The sequence below is a fragment of the Ochotona curzoniae genome, unplaced genomic scaffold, assembly GCF_017591425.1.
Source record: "Ochotona curzoniae isolate NIBS_2020 unplaced genomic scaffold, NIBS_Ocur_1.0 scaffold_4505, whole genome shotgun sequence".
In the NCBI taxonomy this organism is placed as follows: Eukaryota; Metazoa; Chordata; class Mammalia; order Lagomorpha; family Ochotonidae; genus Ochotona; species Ochotona curzoniae.
The window spans coordinates 7676274-7693738 of NW_024467118.1; the positions used below are offsets into that span (position 1 = coordinate 7676274).

The 17465-nt window shown below is 50.5% G+C and overlaps 2 protein-coding genes across 2 annotated transcripts; one reads left to right on the forward strand and one right to left on the reverse strand.

Annotated features, from left to right (window-relative positions):
• Positions 1-8355: 8355 nt before the first annotated feature.
• Positions 8356-8853, forward strand: LOC121146758 (fibroblast growth factor-binding protein 1-like). Its single transcript, XM_040966322.1, has one exon. It carries the CDS (start codon positions 8356-8358, stop codon positions 8851-8853), a length of 498 nt encoding a protein of 165 aa, XP_040822256.1.
• Positions 8854-15473: 6620 nt separating this feature from the next.
• FGFBP2 (fibroblast growth factor binding protein 2) lies at positions 15474-16124 on the reverse strand. The gene has a single exon (XM_040966330.1). The coding sequence runs from the start codon at positions 16122-16124 to the stop codon at positions 15474-15476; it is 651 nt and encodes a 216-aa protein (XP_040822264.1).
• Between the last annotated feature and the right edge of the window lie 1341 nt (positions 16125-17465).

The following is a 17465-nucleotide window of genomic DNA, read 5'->3' on the forward strand; positions in this document are numbered from 1 at the left end:
TGAGGGGGCTGATGCAGGAAGAGGATACTTACATACAAAGGTATAGCTGAGACCTCTCTCTAAGACTTGGTTTCTGTAAGTCCTGATGGCAGCTGTTTCTCGAGTGGAGCGTGGCAAAGTCACCAGAGATCAATATCCCAAAGGGTAACTCAGGGCAGAGGCTTCTTTCCCTGGCCAGAAGCTCCATTCAGCAGTTGTTGGCAACACCTTGCTGGATGAGGCCTCATCATGAGTAGAACCATGTTACAATCTGGAAGAAAAGGCTTCACTCATTCCTGACTCAAGCCTTCAGGGCACAGTGGAGAAGTCAGGGCCCTCTGTGGCAGGAACAGGAGCAGGATCTGGAGGTCCAAGGGACTGTTCATGGCAAAGGTTCTTCAACACTTGGCCCCAATATTCCAAGTTTCAGAAAGACAGAAAGTAAGCCTCTAGCCATGTTCACAACATGGACTGTTAGTGTAAGCAATTCTTTTATTGTAGCAGCTAAGTCTGGCTGGGGCTGTAGAAGCAACACATGAATTTGATGAGCAATAATCTATCCTGGATTAAAAACATAAGATTCTGACATGTTAAGTCCCCAAGGTTTAACACTTTATTTATTTATTTAGGTTTTTCTTGTGTAACTTTTTTATTATTATTTTAGGATACAGTTCCATAGGCTCTGGGATTTCCCAACGCCGCTCTCCATGCCCTCCCCCCAACTGATTTCCCCTATGTTATTATAATAGCATAGTCCTTCATAAACAGCAGTAAGTCCATCATTCTGCCATTTAAGTGTACCCTGACATTGTAGGTACAGACATGGCAGAGAGTCCAGCAACCTACTGTCAGGATATGTTTAACGGTTTCCTTGGGAGTTCATGTTTGACTTGGAAGTAGAGATGCATACTGCATTCTACCTTCACATCTGCATGAGACAGTCTTCATTACAGTTATTGTACATCCCCTTATAGGGAAAGCATAAAACAAAATTAACAACAGGAAGAAAAATAGAAAGTTTACAACATGAAGTTAAATAACACGTTACTGAATGATTGACGTGCTGCTAAAGAAATGAAAAAGAAAATCAAAAACCTTCTTAAAGAAACTGATGCTACTGACATATGAGTCACTGAGGAAATTAATAAGAAAAAGCCATTTTTGAGTAAATGAAAACAATAACAAAAATATCCCATGAGATATAGCAAAAACAATATTGAGAGGAACATTTATACCATCTGGTGCCTACAAAAAATAGAAATATCTCAAGTAGATGATCTAATAATGCATCTCAAAAACCTATCAAGAAAGACAAAATGAACAGGAATCAAAAAAATGAAAAAAAAATCACAGCAGAAATAAACGGAATTGTTCAACCCAACCAACCCCACTCTGCAGCCCACACTCGTGTCAGTGGCTGCCGCCATCTGTCTAGCCAGGCCTGCATCCAGCCCTGTTCTCCTACTCACCTTGGCTGTTTTTAGAGTGGCAGCCTGAGTTATCTCAGTTTCCCCACTGCTGGCTCCAAGGACTGTAGAGCAGGGACTGCCTGGCAGCAGGCAGAACAAAGAGGGAGTAAGATTCAAAGGAGGAACTGGAGAGACTTGTGAGTCCTCAGAGTGGCTTATGTCTCATAAACATATGCATAATTCATTCTGAAATTATGGAAGATGGGAATTATGGTAAGTGAACTTTAGCTGTGTTTACAGAATTAACCATATTCCCATGTGCCTTGTGGTGCTTTGATGAAAGTTTTTGAAATCCCAATAAACTGTTCTAGAGACCCAAAGCCACCCGTCCCCTTCCGTCTGCCTTTAGGAGAACTTCATTTCCTCTGTTCTACAACACAGGTAATAACAGCACCTACCTCCCAGCACAGTCAAAGATTATGTGAAGTTATCCGTGCACATTCCATGCAGCAGTAACTCGGAGGATGGCTATATTGTCACTTCCACTATTATGTTGTTTCTCAGTTACTGCCTGCTAAATGCATGTTATAACTGGTAGTTCTGTGGAAGATGACTCTTCTTTTAAAATTATTTATGTATTTGAAAAGCAGAGAAACCAAGAAGGAGACAGAGATCTCCCATCTACTAGCTCATTCCACCAATACACCTGCAGTAATCAGGGCTGGGCCAAACTGAGGCCAGGAGCTTGAAATTCCATCTGCATTTTCCACCTAGGTGCCAGAGATCTAAATTCTTGAGCCATACCTGCTATTTCCCAGGGCCTGCATTAATCAGAAACTGGAGTCAGAAGCATAGTTGGGACTTGAACACAGGAATGGTGATTCAGACTGCAGGTGCCCCAAACAGCATCTTAATTGTGGTACCACATGTACGTCATCTGAGCACTGGATGCCAGTGTTGAAAAGGATCCGCAGCCTTGGGAAGATCAGGAGCCTCTTCTCCGGATGAGATTTTGAATGCTTTCTTGCCTTCCTCCTTATTACCCTTAGTAATGACTTTTCCTCAGCCGATGGAGAAAAAACCTACACCCCCTCTAGGGTGGAAACAGCTGTGTGTGTGTGTGCTACAGAATGGTTTCTCCCCTCTATTTTGAACGTCATGGTTCAGGGTTCTGGGTCATCTCGGCAGACATCACTGTTACGATGAGTATGACGACAGAAGGGACATGTACCCAAACTAGCAAGTTTCCCCCTGAGACTTTTATATGTGCTTCAGTTTAAGATTGCTGACAGTCACATTCCAAATCATGGAGAAAATTACATTGAGAAGACACCAACACAGAGAGAAACAAAAGAGATAAACGGACAGTGAGCAACACGGTGACACTGAAGTACCTGACTGTGTGTGTCCAAATGATTCTGCTGAGCACTTCCCTTTCAGGAACAAAATCCATAAACCAATTCCCACATGTTGGTGGCAAATAGAACAAGCAACAACGCTGTTGTGTTTAATCCGTATTTGCTGCATGAGGTCTGTGTTCCACACTTGGGTTCTAGACTAGAAATAGAGCTTTCCAGGATCATGATGTTTTAAAGCACATGAACGAGTCATAACTGGGTGACAAACTAATACACGATACAAAGTGTTTAGAAGGTAACAGGAATCCAGCAGAAGTATAATGAATTCTCATGGAAAGACACGCAAAGACTCAAAATGACAATCATATAAGCAGAAATACATGGCAGAGAATTGGAAGCGATAACAATTTAGCAGAGGCAAAATCTGCACGAACACGTTGTCTCCTGGAAAGCAGAAGGGATCTGTGTATACAAGGGTTGGAAGTGTTGAGGTGACAGTTGAATAGAGCTACAGCAGAGAAAGCCTTCAAAGCCACTCCCACAAATGGGGGCTTTCATCTGGGAAAAGGAGAAGGAGCCTGAGGGCTTGGAACTTAGAGATGAGGAGTCCCCACTGCAGCTCCCATGTGATACAGACTCACACTCAAGTATCCACAGGCAGCAGGACTGTCCCCATCTTTCTGTTTCCTGGAGTGCTCCCTTAGGCACCTGTCACACAGTATCCCCTGAACAAGGACTGCATCACTGACCATTCTCCTCCCTTCAGGTGTTGCCTCGAAACAGCTGCAGGCTCTTGGGAAATCCTTGCTGCCTCTGGTGCGGAGAGATGTGCTCATTCACAGCACCTCAGGCTTTCCCATAACAGAGCATTTGTGTGGTGTTGTCACCACTGAAAAGCTTGTCCTTGCCAGCTGCCCTCTCCCTGAGGACAATGACATGGTTATTCTTGGTTGCATTCCAAGCCAGTGAGTAATGGAGAGGGCCAGGATACAGCAGGTGCCTCATGAGTGTCCCCTGGATGGATGGATGAAGGAATGAGTGATAAAGAAATGACTGAGTGGCAGAATGAATGAATCTCATTGTAATCCAGTCCTATACCCCCTGAACCAAGCAGAGTCCTCCAGAGTCCAGAGCGGCTCTGTGGGGAAGGCGATACGTGTGGTCACAGGTTTGAGAGTTACATCACCCTGGAACTGAAACTTCCACTGCCATCAAGGTGAATGAGATACGCTCAATACTCAAAATTACACAGGGGTGTGATGAGCACATTTGTGAGCCTGGAGGCTGAGGTCCCTGGCTGCCTCGAAAGACCAGGGAGCAGGTTTACAGCTGCTCCTGGAATGCAGGAGTTCCCCACTGCTGCTGCAGATCTCCTCAGCACTGCTTACTACCTGCTGAGATAGCCTGGGAAAATATCTTCCATCGTCTATCTCAGCTTCCTGACTGTAAAATGGAACCAGCTGTCTTTGCATGTGAGCTGGGAGGAGAAAAGGCGTTCTGTGAGCAGGTATTTCTGTTTGTGTCACTCAGGAGAGTCAGGTGTACTGGAAAAGGTGGCATTTCAGAGGTGCTGGGTCCCCCTGCCACTTGCCGTTGCTCCCTCCACCCCCGTGGGCCTGCTTGGCCAGAGCCAGATCCTGCCTGAAGATGGAGACCCCCAGGCCTGAGCTCCCGATGCTGCTGGCTCTTGTGTAGTCCAGGGTGTTGGACCTGAGCACAACCTGGAGGGAAGGGCTGCCCAGGAGTGCCACCTGTGCCCCCATTCAGGGTCCTGCTTCCATCTGCGTGGATATGCATGGAGTGAGAACAGTGCTTTACCATGTTCTTCCTCTATGATAGGCAGCACAGGGCTGTGCCTTAGTGTCTTCTGAGTTTCAGGAACTCTGGGCTGAGTACCTGTGTTCTGGCTCACAGTCCCACCCCCCGTCCCCTAGCAAGGTCAGCCATGGCTATGATAACAAAGAGAGCAGAGTCACGTGTTTTGGCTTGCCCCAGCCATGGGCTTAAACCTGCAAGGAAAGGTCTCCATGCCTCCTGATCATCTGCCTTTTCATGCATCCCGAGAGCTCCCTTTGCAGCTCCTTAGTTCCCTGCTCATTCCCCACAGGTTGCCCACAAGGCTGTGGCTTCCCCTGAGCATGTGGGCCCAGCCTCACTGAGTCCTCATCGGGAAATGGGGACAGGCATGCAGTTAGAAGTCCTCCCAGGGCACAGCCAGAGCCCAGGAAGACGATGTGGACCATTTACATTAACAGGAGTGCCAAGTGACAGGAAGGTGGCAGTACAGGAAGTGGCCAGCTCCAGACATTCACTCCAACCAAGTGACGGAACAGTCCACAGCCTCAGCTCTGTGGCCTTGGCATTGAATCACTGACTTTACCCATGGGTTCCAGTGGTAGTTTCCAACTGGCTATCTGTGAGCTGTCAGATGATGACATTGGTTATAGGATACTCAGCTTGGTGTCAATCAATATCACATAAATACCTGGGTTATGAAGTGTCTCAACTTAACACAGCAGGAAATCTGCTCCTGCCGAGCTGCTGCGCAGCACTCTCGGTCACTGGAGCTGAGTTGCTTTCCACAGTGGCAGGTTGAGAGATCTTAATAAGTGTGGGAGCGTCACACAGCTAAACCATGCCGTGTGCAGGGTCCCTCACTCAGGCCTTTCTGATGTGAGGCACTGCTATTGTGAGCAGAACCCACTCCCAAGTTACTACCTGAGCTGACTGTATGCAGCAGGAAGCCCCAGGTCAGGAATGCCCTGCTCACCATTCCCTGGGGCTACCACTCTTGCCACACGGTAACTTCAGTGCCCTGGTGGCAACAGTGCAGACCAAGAAGGCCTCACACCCTCCATCATCCACTCAGAGAGCATTGAGAGCAGCAGGTGGGAAAGGGTCAGACCACGGATGCTGAGAGTCCCAGGGCTCATGCTGGGATCCCTCTGTCAGTTCTGGAAATGTGGCAGCGCCAGCTCCTCCCAGTGCCAACCTATCCTCTGTCAAATGGGAAGGATGTCACAGACGTGTGAGCTACAGGAGCCATGATAATCATGAGGGGCATCCTGTGGGTGGAGAGGACCTATGTGTGACAGATAATGGCTGCCATGTTGTATTTCCTGCACCACATGGAGGGTTTGTGCAGGGCTGAGCTGTGCCCCCTGCCAGGCTGCCTGTGAAGGGGGAAGGGTTTGCAGGAAGGGCATCCTGTGAATCTTGCCACCAAGTCACCCACCCTCCTTCCTCTGCACCTGGATGGCCCTGAGAGGCGTGTCTGGGAACAAGGTGATCTCTCACGCACAGGTATGTGAAGTGTCAACGCCTCGAGGGCCTGGGCTCCTGTACAAATAGTGGACCCTGCCTTGCACTGCCACCGAGGCAGCTGTGAACCTGCAGCCCACGCTGTCAGTTGGGATCGTGCTGGACCTGGAGACTCAGAGCCCGGTAAGAGCCTCCTTCTCTGTTATCAGCGCCTCCCTTCCTGCTCTCCATTCTCCATGCTCCAGGGTCCTGGGCTCTGACCCATGTGTGCACAGCAGGAGGCTGTGGGACATGTCTGGGACCCCAGCTGGCATCCTGTCCCAGCCTCATGGTCCTGGCTCTCTCTCAAGTGCTGCCTTGTCTTCCTTGGTCACTGGGTTGACCCAACTCTCTTCAGTATTTCATTAGGATCATCTCTTGGCCTGTCTCCTTCTCAAACAAATTTGTTGCTTCTTCAACCCTGCATGGGTCTTACTTGTCTTGTGTTTTGTCTATTTTCTGAAGGGCTGAAAAGATTCAGAGTAACGTGGTCAGCAAGGGGAGGCAGAGAGGAACAGAGCTGGAGACTGGCTGCCTGGAGGCCCTGGTCTGTCCACTGTGGGATCGGGAGCCAATCCCTACTTGGCTGGCCCTGCCTGGTGAGGCCTTTCCTTGGGATGGTTCATACATGAACAGGGCTGGCAGGGTGTGTGAATCTCAAGGTGAGATGGAAATGCTGGACAGTGCTCATCACTTAGCAGGTGTTACATGCAGACACTCTCTTTTTCTTCCCCGAATGGTCTGACTGTTCACTTGAGACTTGGTGCCTCTCAGTGTGTCATGAAAAGGATTGGGCCCACAGTGCTGCAACCGGGCCGTCCCTGCGGTCACGGAGTCTGAGCAGGAGATGGTGTTTACAGAGTGTCAGAAAGCAGTAGGTTCTTGTGCAGAATACTGTCTCATTTCTTTGCATGTCAGCTGGCTGAATTTTTAGAGAAGGAGTAGCTGTGTGGGTCAGGGAGACTCTGGGCCATTGGTGCTGTTAAGCATTTAAGTCACAGGACCAGCCTTGAGAGTTGTCCTAGGTCTTAAATGGTTTATTGTTATTTCCAAAGATAATGGAGAGGGAAATGGCATCTGTTAACGCTGTCAGTGTGGCATTGAAACCTTGCCTCAGTGGTTTCGAGTAATGGTGTATCAGGTAAAGCCACCACATGCAGAGTCAACAATAGTTCTGGGCACGGGTTCATGTGATTCTGCTTACTCCTGGCACAAGTGCTTGCTAATGGCCTGCAGAGAACCGCGGTAGAGGGCCGCGTGGGGCTTGAGACCCTGGACCACGTGAAAAGCCAGGAAGCAGAGCTGGGCTCTGGCTTTCAGACGCCACACGTCATGGTTGTGGCCATCTGGGAGAGGCCAATTTCTCTCTGTCGCTGTTTCTAATCGCCATCTATGTAAGTCAGAATTTCCAAACGTAGATAAGTCTTTATTTAAAAAAAGAAGAGGAAGAAATAAACTCATTATTAATGTTCAGAATACAGGGGCATCATAAAAATCAGACAAGTTCTGATCTTCAGCTTGGAAGGGAGATGCTCGCAGAAACTCGCCCCTCTCTTCCCCTTGCCTTTCTCAGCGGCGGCAGAGCAGCTCACAGCCTCCCACCTTCTGAAGCATTGACTTCCTCCTAGATATTTGATTCACCCTTGTGGACCAGGACTCCACAATGCGTTTCAATAACATGTTCCGGACACACTCACGGCTCCTGCTCCTTTCCAAACTGATTGTACTCTCGGTGCATAAAATGTTCGTGTAAAACTGATCATGTGACAGTGGCGGAGATTGGTCATTCATTCACCCACACACTGAAGTCCCAGGTGAAAGAACCAAGGTCCTGAGAGGAGCGTGAATTTTGCATGGTGGTCCTGAGCACAGGGACGAGACTAAGCCCCTGGTCAGTGCTATTTACATTCCCCAGAGTGGCTTGTAAGTTGTTAAAGACCTTGAGTTGCCTCCTTCACCTCAAGGTATTGAACACCTAGCTTAATGCATGGCTGGAAGTAGGTTCTTGTAAGAGCTTCTTGCCGAGCATTGCTGAAGGATGAAGTGTGTGAGAAAGGCAGGTGTGCATGACGCATGAGAGGACAAGGAACTGAGAGTAGAGAGGGAAGTGACGAGCAGACACCCTGTACCGTCCAGTGTTGATCAGGTGCAAGAGCGAACAGTCAGGCTGCTGGTCCTGCGTCCAGGGGCCAGAGGAAGCTCAGTCACCTCCTATACCAAGCAGGCATGTATCAGAGGAGGGGGGGGCCAGCCTGTAGCTCTGCACCACTCACTCTGCCTTTTGTCCAGCAGGTGGCGCCAGCAGAACCATGAAGACGCACAGCCTCACGCTGCTCTCTGTCCTCCTCCTGGCAGCTCAGGCGCTCCCCACGGAGCCCCAACAGGAAGCAGAGTTTGAGTACTTGCAGCCAAGTGGGGATGGATGGGTTACTCTAGGAAAGCCCGTGATGGTGGCCACAATCCCCACAACCAACGTCATCGTCACCGGCCATTTCAACAGAGATCAAGCCAAATGTAATGTGACGGTGACGTCTCAGGAGAAAGGTGTCCTTCTGCAGGTCGATTGTGTTCGATTCAGCCATGAGTTCTCCTGTGTCTTTGGCGGCGATCCCACTGCATGCCTACGCTGTGTGAAGAACGACAAGGTGTACTGGAGACAAATCGGCTGGCGCTTGCGTCATCTGGAGCACATCTGTGAGGACTCCCGGGCCATCCTGGACACCAGGGTGTGTAGTGCCAAGTACCCAGAATCCAACCTCAAGCTGCTGAGCTCCACTCTGGCCAGGAAACTTCCCCCTCTGAAATGAACTTTCTCTGACCAAAGTTGTGGGTCAAGGTGAAGCAACTGTCATAGGCAGAGATGTTCAAGTTCCAACATCACACGTTCCCCACAAGAAAATCACCGATGCATTCACGGCTACAGAGACCACTCCCAGCAGCAGAGCAAGACTGAAACCTTCATGCCGGCCCTGCAGGCCCAGCGGACCACACCAAACACGGTTGTTTCCTGAGTTTCATCTGCAGCGTGTCCCTCTGCCCTGACTTCCCTGTGTGGGAGAAGTGCTTATGCAGTTGGGGCCTTCGGTCCCTGTGCAGGAGGAGTCTCCCCTGGTTCTGCCAGGCAGGATGTCTAGCCTGGCAGAGTGCAGTGCTCCATGGGACAGAGTCCGGGTTCTGCAGGGCTGGTGTTCACGTCCTCAGGCGCTGCGAGCCCAGGAGCCAGGCAGCCTCTGCCAATCACGCCTGAGGACGTGAACACCAGCCCTGCAGAACCCGGACTCTGTCCCATGGAGCACTGTGTGTGAACTGAAGGGGTCGAGTGGTGATATAGTGAGAGTCACCTCCTGCTGAGTAAACCACCATAATAAAGCTCCTGTGTTGTTTCCAAATATACTCAACCGTGTTGGTAAATCGGTGTCACGTCACACATGACCTCGTGAATCAGTCCCCTACACCCCTGGGTGGGATGATTCCTGCTTCGTACCTGTCCCAAGTCACCCCCGGTCACGGCCTGTTCTCCCATCCCTGACTTCCTGGAGTTGAGCGTTCGACTGTGGTGTCTGATTCTTACCAGTGTGGTAATTAGGGTCTCCTTTTCCAGTCGGAATCCTTGGCCATTGTGTGATTTTGTCATTGGCATGGACTCACAGCTGTCAGAGGGAGGTAGGAGCCGGCCAGGAGTTTTGGCAGCCAAGGCCACAGCCTTGACAAATCCCCTGTCCTCACTACAGTCAGAACTGCTGTCCCGCTGCCTTTGCGGGACCCTGTCTTTGGTGGGTCATTTCCAGGATGGGGGTGAGAAGGGGGGCGGGTGGGAGTGGGAAGAGTCCCAGTTACTCACAGTGCCCCGTGAAGGCACAGTCAACTGCAGGCACGAGGCAGGCGTTCGTCCTGGTAAGAGGCCCATGTCTGACATCACGGGGCCTGGGTTCAGTACCAGGCTGAGCTCGTCACTCAGCCTCCTGCTAGCACGGGCGGTTTCAGGGAACGGCGGTGACTCCTGTAACTAGGCTCAGGCAACCAATACGGGAGAGGTGGATGGAGCTTCCAGCCCCCAGTTCAGCCCAACCAGAAAACGTTCTGTGTGTGAGGAGGGAACCAGCAGGTGGACAGTCCTTTCTCACTCTTTAACACATAAACAAATTAAAAAAAAAAAAAAAAAAAGGAACCTGTAACCTGGGAGAGGAGTCAGAAATTGCTGGAAGATCTAGGTTTAGCATCCCAGAGACAGTGGAACTGGAGCAGACTTCAGATAGAGCAGCTTCAGGAATGAAATAAGGCCAGGGGAAGACAGGATTGCATATGAGACCAAATATGATGGCAAAGGGATGTGAAAGTGGTCCAAGCCGCGGGGTTGGAGGGAAGGAATGCAGCACTCTGCTGGCATCAAATCTGTAAGTTTCTGTTAGTATTAGTTGGAGGGAAGTTAGTATCAAAGATCTGAAAATGTCTTCACTCAAGAGCTAGGGAGAGATGAACTTTCTCTGGGAACGAACCATACTTCTACCGATGGAGAGCTAGTGACCGGTGTGGTAACTGTCCTTTCCTTACTGCCTCTGATGTTGGCAGGCAGCAGGTGCGGGCCTGTGGCAGGACAGGCAGCAGGGCAGGCTGGTGGCAGGACAGGCAGCAGGGGCAGGCTGGAGGCAGGACAGGTTTTTTATTCATCTCCCCAACAAGACTCACAATGAGGAGTCTTAACTATTGCACATCATGCCTGCACTAGAGTTACAGGTGGACATCACAGCAATATCACAGAAACTAGCCTCTGTCTCATGGCTATCTGCTTTGTCTGTGTTAAGCTCCTCCCAGGAACGATGCATTCACTCACTCACAATTTACGAGTGAGCATGGGCGCCCTCTAGTGCTGGGATTGCAGCAGTGCTCAGAAGGTGAACCAGTGGGAACAGCAGGATCACCTCCCAACACACGGGAGTAGGAGGGGAAAGTGAAGCCAGGAAGGGGGATACAAGCGAGGAATGGAGTGCATTAAGGTTGGAGGTCTTTCTTTTCCATTTAAAAAACATTTATTTTTAATTTGCTTATATTGGAAAGGCAGAATTAGAAGGAGGGTAGAGAGAAAGATCTTCCACTCCTTGGTTCACTCCCCTAATGGGCACAGTAGCTAGAGCTGAGTCAACGCACATCTAGCAGGCAGGAGTTTCGTCCAGGTCTCCCGCATGGGTGTGAGTCCCAAGGCTTTGATCTCTACTGCATTTGCAGGCCATAAGCAGGGAGCTGGATGGAAAGTGGGGAAGCCGGGGCAGGAAGCATGCCCATAAGGAATCCTGGTGCTTGCAAGTGGAGAATTGAGCTAGTTAAACTATTGTGCCAGGCTCAAGGGAAGCCTTCTATGGACGTGACTTACAGCCCAGCCACAAGTGTGGGAACTGAGGCAGGTAATTTCAGAGAAGGATGAGGGAAGAGTCAGAACAGGTGCCTGAAAGTAAAATTAAGTTAATCCACCCTGGTCTCAGTTCCTATCACATCCTTGATATTATTTCAAAGTCAAGAAAACTGGTCAGAAAATAGAAAAATCCTCCCTGTCTTCATGAGCGTTACATGACGGGGCCTGGGATCATGCTGAACCAGCTGCACCTTGTCAAACACTCGGGGCATTGGAGGATGGAGCTCAGAGCCTGAGCAGGGAGCCTCACCCCAACTCCACAGGAACAGAGCTGACAGCCCGACATGCTGCGAGTCCCTGTCAGGGGGGAGAGGGACATTTTCTCATTTCCTGTACAAAGTTTGTCCTCCCTGTGTCTCCATACCTGACTTGTAGCACTCACATCGTTACAGACCTGCCAGAGCAGCTTGCAGGGGACGCATCCAGGGTCGTGATGTGTTTGAAGCCCAGGCATATTGTTCTAGAAGCTCTCCTCCAGCAACCTCCTCAGAGCCCACCATCTTCACAGCATGTCATGTGCCATCCTAAGATCCTCTTGCTGTCCACCTTCATTCCTCCCCATCCGGCTCGTGCAAAGGGCACTTAGACATGGCAATGAAACACACACGTGAGGCTGTTAGTAGTTCTCAGCCCAGCTTCTGCATGAGAATCACCTGGAAATTATGTGAGCTACACGCCAGAGATTGAGTCAAGTCAGCTGGAGCTGCGTTTCTCGGCCTTGCCATCACATGAGAGTCAGCTGGGGAAATTGAAAACCCCTCACGCTCCAGGTTCATCGCTGCCCAGTTTCCTCACGGAGCCTGCTGGGGAAACCCACGCATTCATCCCCAGGTGACTTCACCGTGTTAATGAGACCAGGCCTTGATGCTTAGGTGGGAGGACCACTGGTGTACACAAGAGCAAATTATTAGTGTGTTTGTGTATAAAGACAAAAATAACATGAGGAGAGTGAGTCACTTTTTCAGTATGACTAGTAATGTTTGATTTTTCATCCTTCCCAACTAACACGTTGCAGATTCTGGGGTGCTCCCCTCCCAGGTCTCTCCTGTGATGCCTCGGCTCTTTGCTGCTGCTACAGGGCGACCATCAGGTGGATGGTGTTCACTCAAAGTTCCTACCCACCCAGAATGTGTGAAGATGAGCTCATTTGGGAAACAGGCTATTTGCAGAGGGCATGAAATGCAGGTGAGATCATGCTTGCGTAGGAGGAGCCACTGACTGGTCCCTATGGGAGGAGGGGCATTCAGACAGAAACACGAAGGAACAGTCCACAGTAGCACAGCCACAGGGGTCAGCGTAGCGCATCCTCAGGCCAAGGATCACATGTACTGCGAGCAGCTCTTGACCTCCGACATCCAGCCTCCCTTACCGAGAGGGACGTATTTGCTGTCTTAATTAAACTCCCTGTTTCTGTAATTTATTACAACAGCCCAATCAAACGATGGTGCCTTTGTGCCTCTGCCACCCACATATAGTATCCACTAAGTTTTGAGTTATGGGGGCCGGTGCAGTGGCTTAGCCAGCTAAGACCTCACCTGCAGTACAGGCATTCCATATGGATACTGGCTCAAGTCCTGGCTGCTCCAAGTCCCGTCCAGCTCCCTGCCTGTGGCCTGGAACAGCAGCAGAGGATGACTTGGGTCCTTGGATCCCCACACCTGTGTGGGAGACCCAGAATAAGCTCCATGCTCCTGGCTTCGGATCAGCTCAGCACTGGCCATTTTGACCATTTTCGGAGTGAACCAATGGACAGAAGATCTCTTTTTGTTCCTCCTCTTTCATTTAAAAAAATGAATTTTTTTAAAAAAAGATTCAAGTCATGTTTTTGAAATCACTCCTTTATTTCTCACGTGTATAGCTGATGTCTCCTAAGCTTTCTCTAACTGGAAGTCCATGTTTTTGTGTATTAACATTAGAGCAATCCAGCTCTTGTTCCGAAGGCCCAACCAGAAAGAAATGAACATGTTAAACATCTAAACATTCACTCGGAGTTCAAACCAAGAAAGCAGACATTGGAAAGGCAAAGGGCAGCCATGCACACCTGCTGCTCTCTCTGCCAGCACGGGCTCTCTGCGCTACCACACCAACCCCCACATTCACAAAGGAGGGGCTGCTCCCATCTTCAGAGACACTGCAGCTCAAGACCCTGTGTGGCCGGTTTGGTTAGGGACTGAGCTCCCCCACGTGAGAGTGCAGGTGAGCAAGTGTTGTGACGCAGGAAGCCGTTCTCTGTCAGGGAGGGGCCAGCTCTGGAAAAAACACAAAGCAGGAGGCTGCATGAGAGAGTCATTGTCAAGTTCTGGGACCGGATTGGGCTCCCCCTTAAGAAATCCCTATGCGAAAGTCCTAACGCCCAGCACCTTGGGATGTGGCTGTTCGGAAAGAGGGCCGTGAGGGAGGTGATGACGTAAAATGGACTTGCTTGGGTGGGAGGGAAGCCAGTATGACGTCTGTCTTTACAGAAAGAGGAGGTTTGAGATGCAGGAAGACTGAGGGCCAACACCAAGAAGGCAGCCAAGTCAAGAAGAGAATTCTCAGCAGAGGCCATGGGCCTGGCACCTGCCCGCAGCCTGGGCAGTGCATCTGAAGAGGCTGTGTGGATTGGTGAGTATGTGCCAGAGGACCTCATTTCCCTCTGGAAAAAGGTTCTTCCCTGTTGTGTTTGCTTTTTAAATAAATAAATACATGCATACATAAATCCACAAATAAATTTGCATGTATTATTCAGCTAAATTTTAAAATATGCTTTCAAAGCAAAAACGAAGCAAATATCTTTCCTCAGTAGAGATGACCTACTTCAGCTCAAGGAGTCCGTTCTCTCCTCTGGGACAGAGCTGGAATACTATGCATCCCGGAGCATCCCGGAGCAGCAAGCGCCCAATCAACTCGGCCAGAAGACAATACTTTGTGCTGCTATGCCCTTCCAGAAAAAGGTAAATTAATCTCATGGTAGTAGCGATTGAAGTGATGTTCATTAGAAAATTTGCTTTTGTTTTCTACCCTACTTTTTCTCCCATAGATAAAATGAAAACCTCAGAAGCCCTCTTGTAAAACTAAGCATGCAGAAGTCAATGCAGGCATCCAGCTGCACTGGCCCCATCTGGCATCTACGACCAGCGGAAGGTGCTGCCACAAGGACAGGGTCAATAACCAGCTTTATGTGCACGTGAGAAGCAGTGTGGTCTCCAGGAAGCAGTGTTTGGAGCAATACCATCTGTAATTGATTTGTCTCTTCGGCAGTGAAGGTTTTGGGAGCTGGGGGAGAGAGTTGGGAAAGTGGCCCATGTGGTTCTACACTGTCCTGCCTGCCTGCCTGGCAAGAGAGGGAAGTGAGAACTGGAGGGACATCTCCAACCCCAACCCAGCGGCTCTGCTGCAAATCAGGGGTTGCACCTGAGTCTCTAATCACCCACGAGCTGAGTCTCCCAGCCATGTCTCCAGAACACTGTTGTTCTCCACAGTCCCTGCAGGAGCGTATGGGGAGTCCCGCACCTCCCTGGGCTCTGTCCTCTGCCCGGGACACCAGTGATGATGAAGACCAAAAAGAATGCAAGGCACGCAACATACACCAGGCCCTTGGGCAGAGAGCAGGTATGTGCAGGTAGCCTCAGGTCTCTCTCATCCCGTTCCCCCATGAGCTGCAACAGACCCAGCATGGCAGGAAAAGATTGCCCGGTTGGAGATATCATCCAAATCCCCGGGGAAGAAATGTTTTAGAGTTGACATTCCTGAGCCCTGCTGTAGATACTGGTAAAATGGTCTGGGATGTGGGCCTAGGTATCAGCATTTTTTAAACTCTCCTAGATGCTTCTTGTTTGTCCTCAGGGTCAAGCGCCACTGTGACCTGTGGTGTCCTTTACCACCTCATCCACTCTGCCACTGAAGTCCTCAGCCCCACCCTCAAGTGTGTGCTGAGCCACCGATGTGGCCACGGCAGCAGTAAAGGCAGTTGAGCGATCCTTACCTAGGTCTACGTAGGAATACAGGCAGGTGAGTTGCCATGAAGGATGTTTTACTCTTTTACCCTCGGAAAAGACTGATGAGAAAGGCAAGTACAGCACGAAGGGGCTCCCAGAAGAGCTCTCGGGCCATCTTCTCAGCTTCCTTGTTCCCTCTGAATTCAGGCTGGTTGGCCTTGACTGTGGACTGGGGACTGGATACGGCGTTTCCCAGCTGTGCTGCATTCATGGGTTCCACATTGGCAGCGGGCTTCTGAGACGGCTTCTTGGCTTTGGCAGTCTGGGGGTGCTGGCTGGGAGCTGGGATGCTCTGGAGGCTGGAAGCCATCTGCTGCAGGTGCGCCTGTGGCCCTGCCTGCCGGCACACGGACGGCTTCAGCACCGGGGCCTCCTGGCACACGTGGTCCAAGTGCCTCAGCTGCTGCAGGACTTGAGTCCAATAAAGCTTGGGGTTGGCTACAAAGGCTGGACATGTGTCTGGCTGCCCACTCCACTCACACCAGTACACCTCATGTTGGCCAAGGCAGTCGACACGGAGCCGGATTGCCCCAGCACCTTGCCCAGAGAGGCTGGTGTGCATGATGCAGGAATCTTGCCTGCGCGTCTGGAAAGGGAATTCCTCTAGACTGTGTCCTGGCTCTGGCCTCGGGGTCTGCCCCCAAGTCCCCAGGCAGCACAGGGCCAGCAGCAGCAGGCAGAGGGCGGACTTCATGGTGAGGATGCTCCGACGAACCTGCCTGCGATCTAGCACCGGAGACAGAGCCCGAGAGGGGTGAGTTGCCCTTTAAAGGGTTCTGCACAAAAGGCTCTCTGTACGGCTGGGCACAAGGAAAACAGGACACTGACCTCAGTCCAGAGTGCTGGGCATGGCTGGAATAGCCACCCGGGGCCGCCCAACACAAGTAAAGGCACGCGCTCTCCCAAATGGCCTTAAGACCCTGCTGTGACACTGCCTTCAGGACACACAAAGCACCACACACAAGCCAGGGTCTGGGAGGAGCGGCACGTATTTCCAGACACAGGGAGCTTGCCTGATAATTGGCTCTTGTACTGGAATAGCCTTCTTTGTCAATATGTGGCAAGTGCCCCACACTGGCAGTGTAGTTTTTCAGAGAGGTGTGTAGCTTGGAGTCTGGGGCTGCCTTGGGGCTGTTCCTTCCCTTCGGGGGACCCTCATTGTGCTGGTAGAGTGCTGATTTTGTCCATCCAAAGAATGCCAGAATCTTTTGAACCCAAGCTTCCTGACATGGACTAGCAAATGTAAAAAAGTGTCTGAGATTGAGAAAGAAAACAATTGTGTGTACATGAGGGGCACAAATAACCTTCCAGTCATGGGGCTGGTTTCACCCAGCCTGCCACTGGGGGACGCACTGCCACATCCTGGGTCACAGTGCTCACCACCAACTAAATGACAGTCATGAAGGCCAAGGATATGTTGACATTGTTATTTAAAATCTACCTCAGACCACAAATTCCATTTTCAGTTCTACTGAAAGACCACTGGATTTTAATATGTCACGGGGGAAAAAACATGGTAAGTATTAGTATTGCACTAATAAAAGCATAGGAAATTAAAAATAGCTTGGTTCTGTGTCTGTGTACCTGTTTGTACATTGCAGCTGTCATCCTGTGACCCCACACAAGGGCACTGCAGGGTGCGCTCAGAAGGGTGTGAGTGCACGGCGGGGCAGCACCCAGGTTGAGTAAGCAAGACAAAACGTCTGAATCCAGAGGAAGCTCAGTGGGGTTCAAGAAGTCCAGGTGTGTGGTGTGATGGGTCCCCCAGAAGAGGGAGTCACCCAATCTGATTTGAAAACGGGAGACCATGCAGGGTAAGGGTCAGACTCCTAGCAGAGGGAATTTCTGCCAGGTGTTTGGTCCAACAGTTAGGATGTGGCTTTGCACACCCACCTCTAACCCTGCGGATCCTGGGAGGCAGCAGGTGGTGGCTCACGTGCTTGAGTTTCTGCCACCCATGTGGGAGACCTGGATGGAGTTCCTATCTGGCCCCAGCCTGGCCCAACCTGGCCCAGCCTCTGCTGTTGTTGACATC

Bases quoted from the DNA above. Each gene is read 5' to 3' on its own strand.
- LOC121146758 (XM_040966322.1), top strand. From the start codon at position 8,356: ATGAAGACGCACAGCCTCACGCTGCTCTCTGTCCTCCTCCTGGCAGCT.
- FGFBP2 (XM_040966330.1), bottom strand. From the start codon at position 16,124: ATGAAGTCCGCCCTCTGCCTGCTGCTGCTGGCCCTGTGCTGCCTGGGG.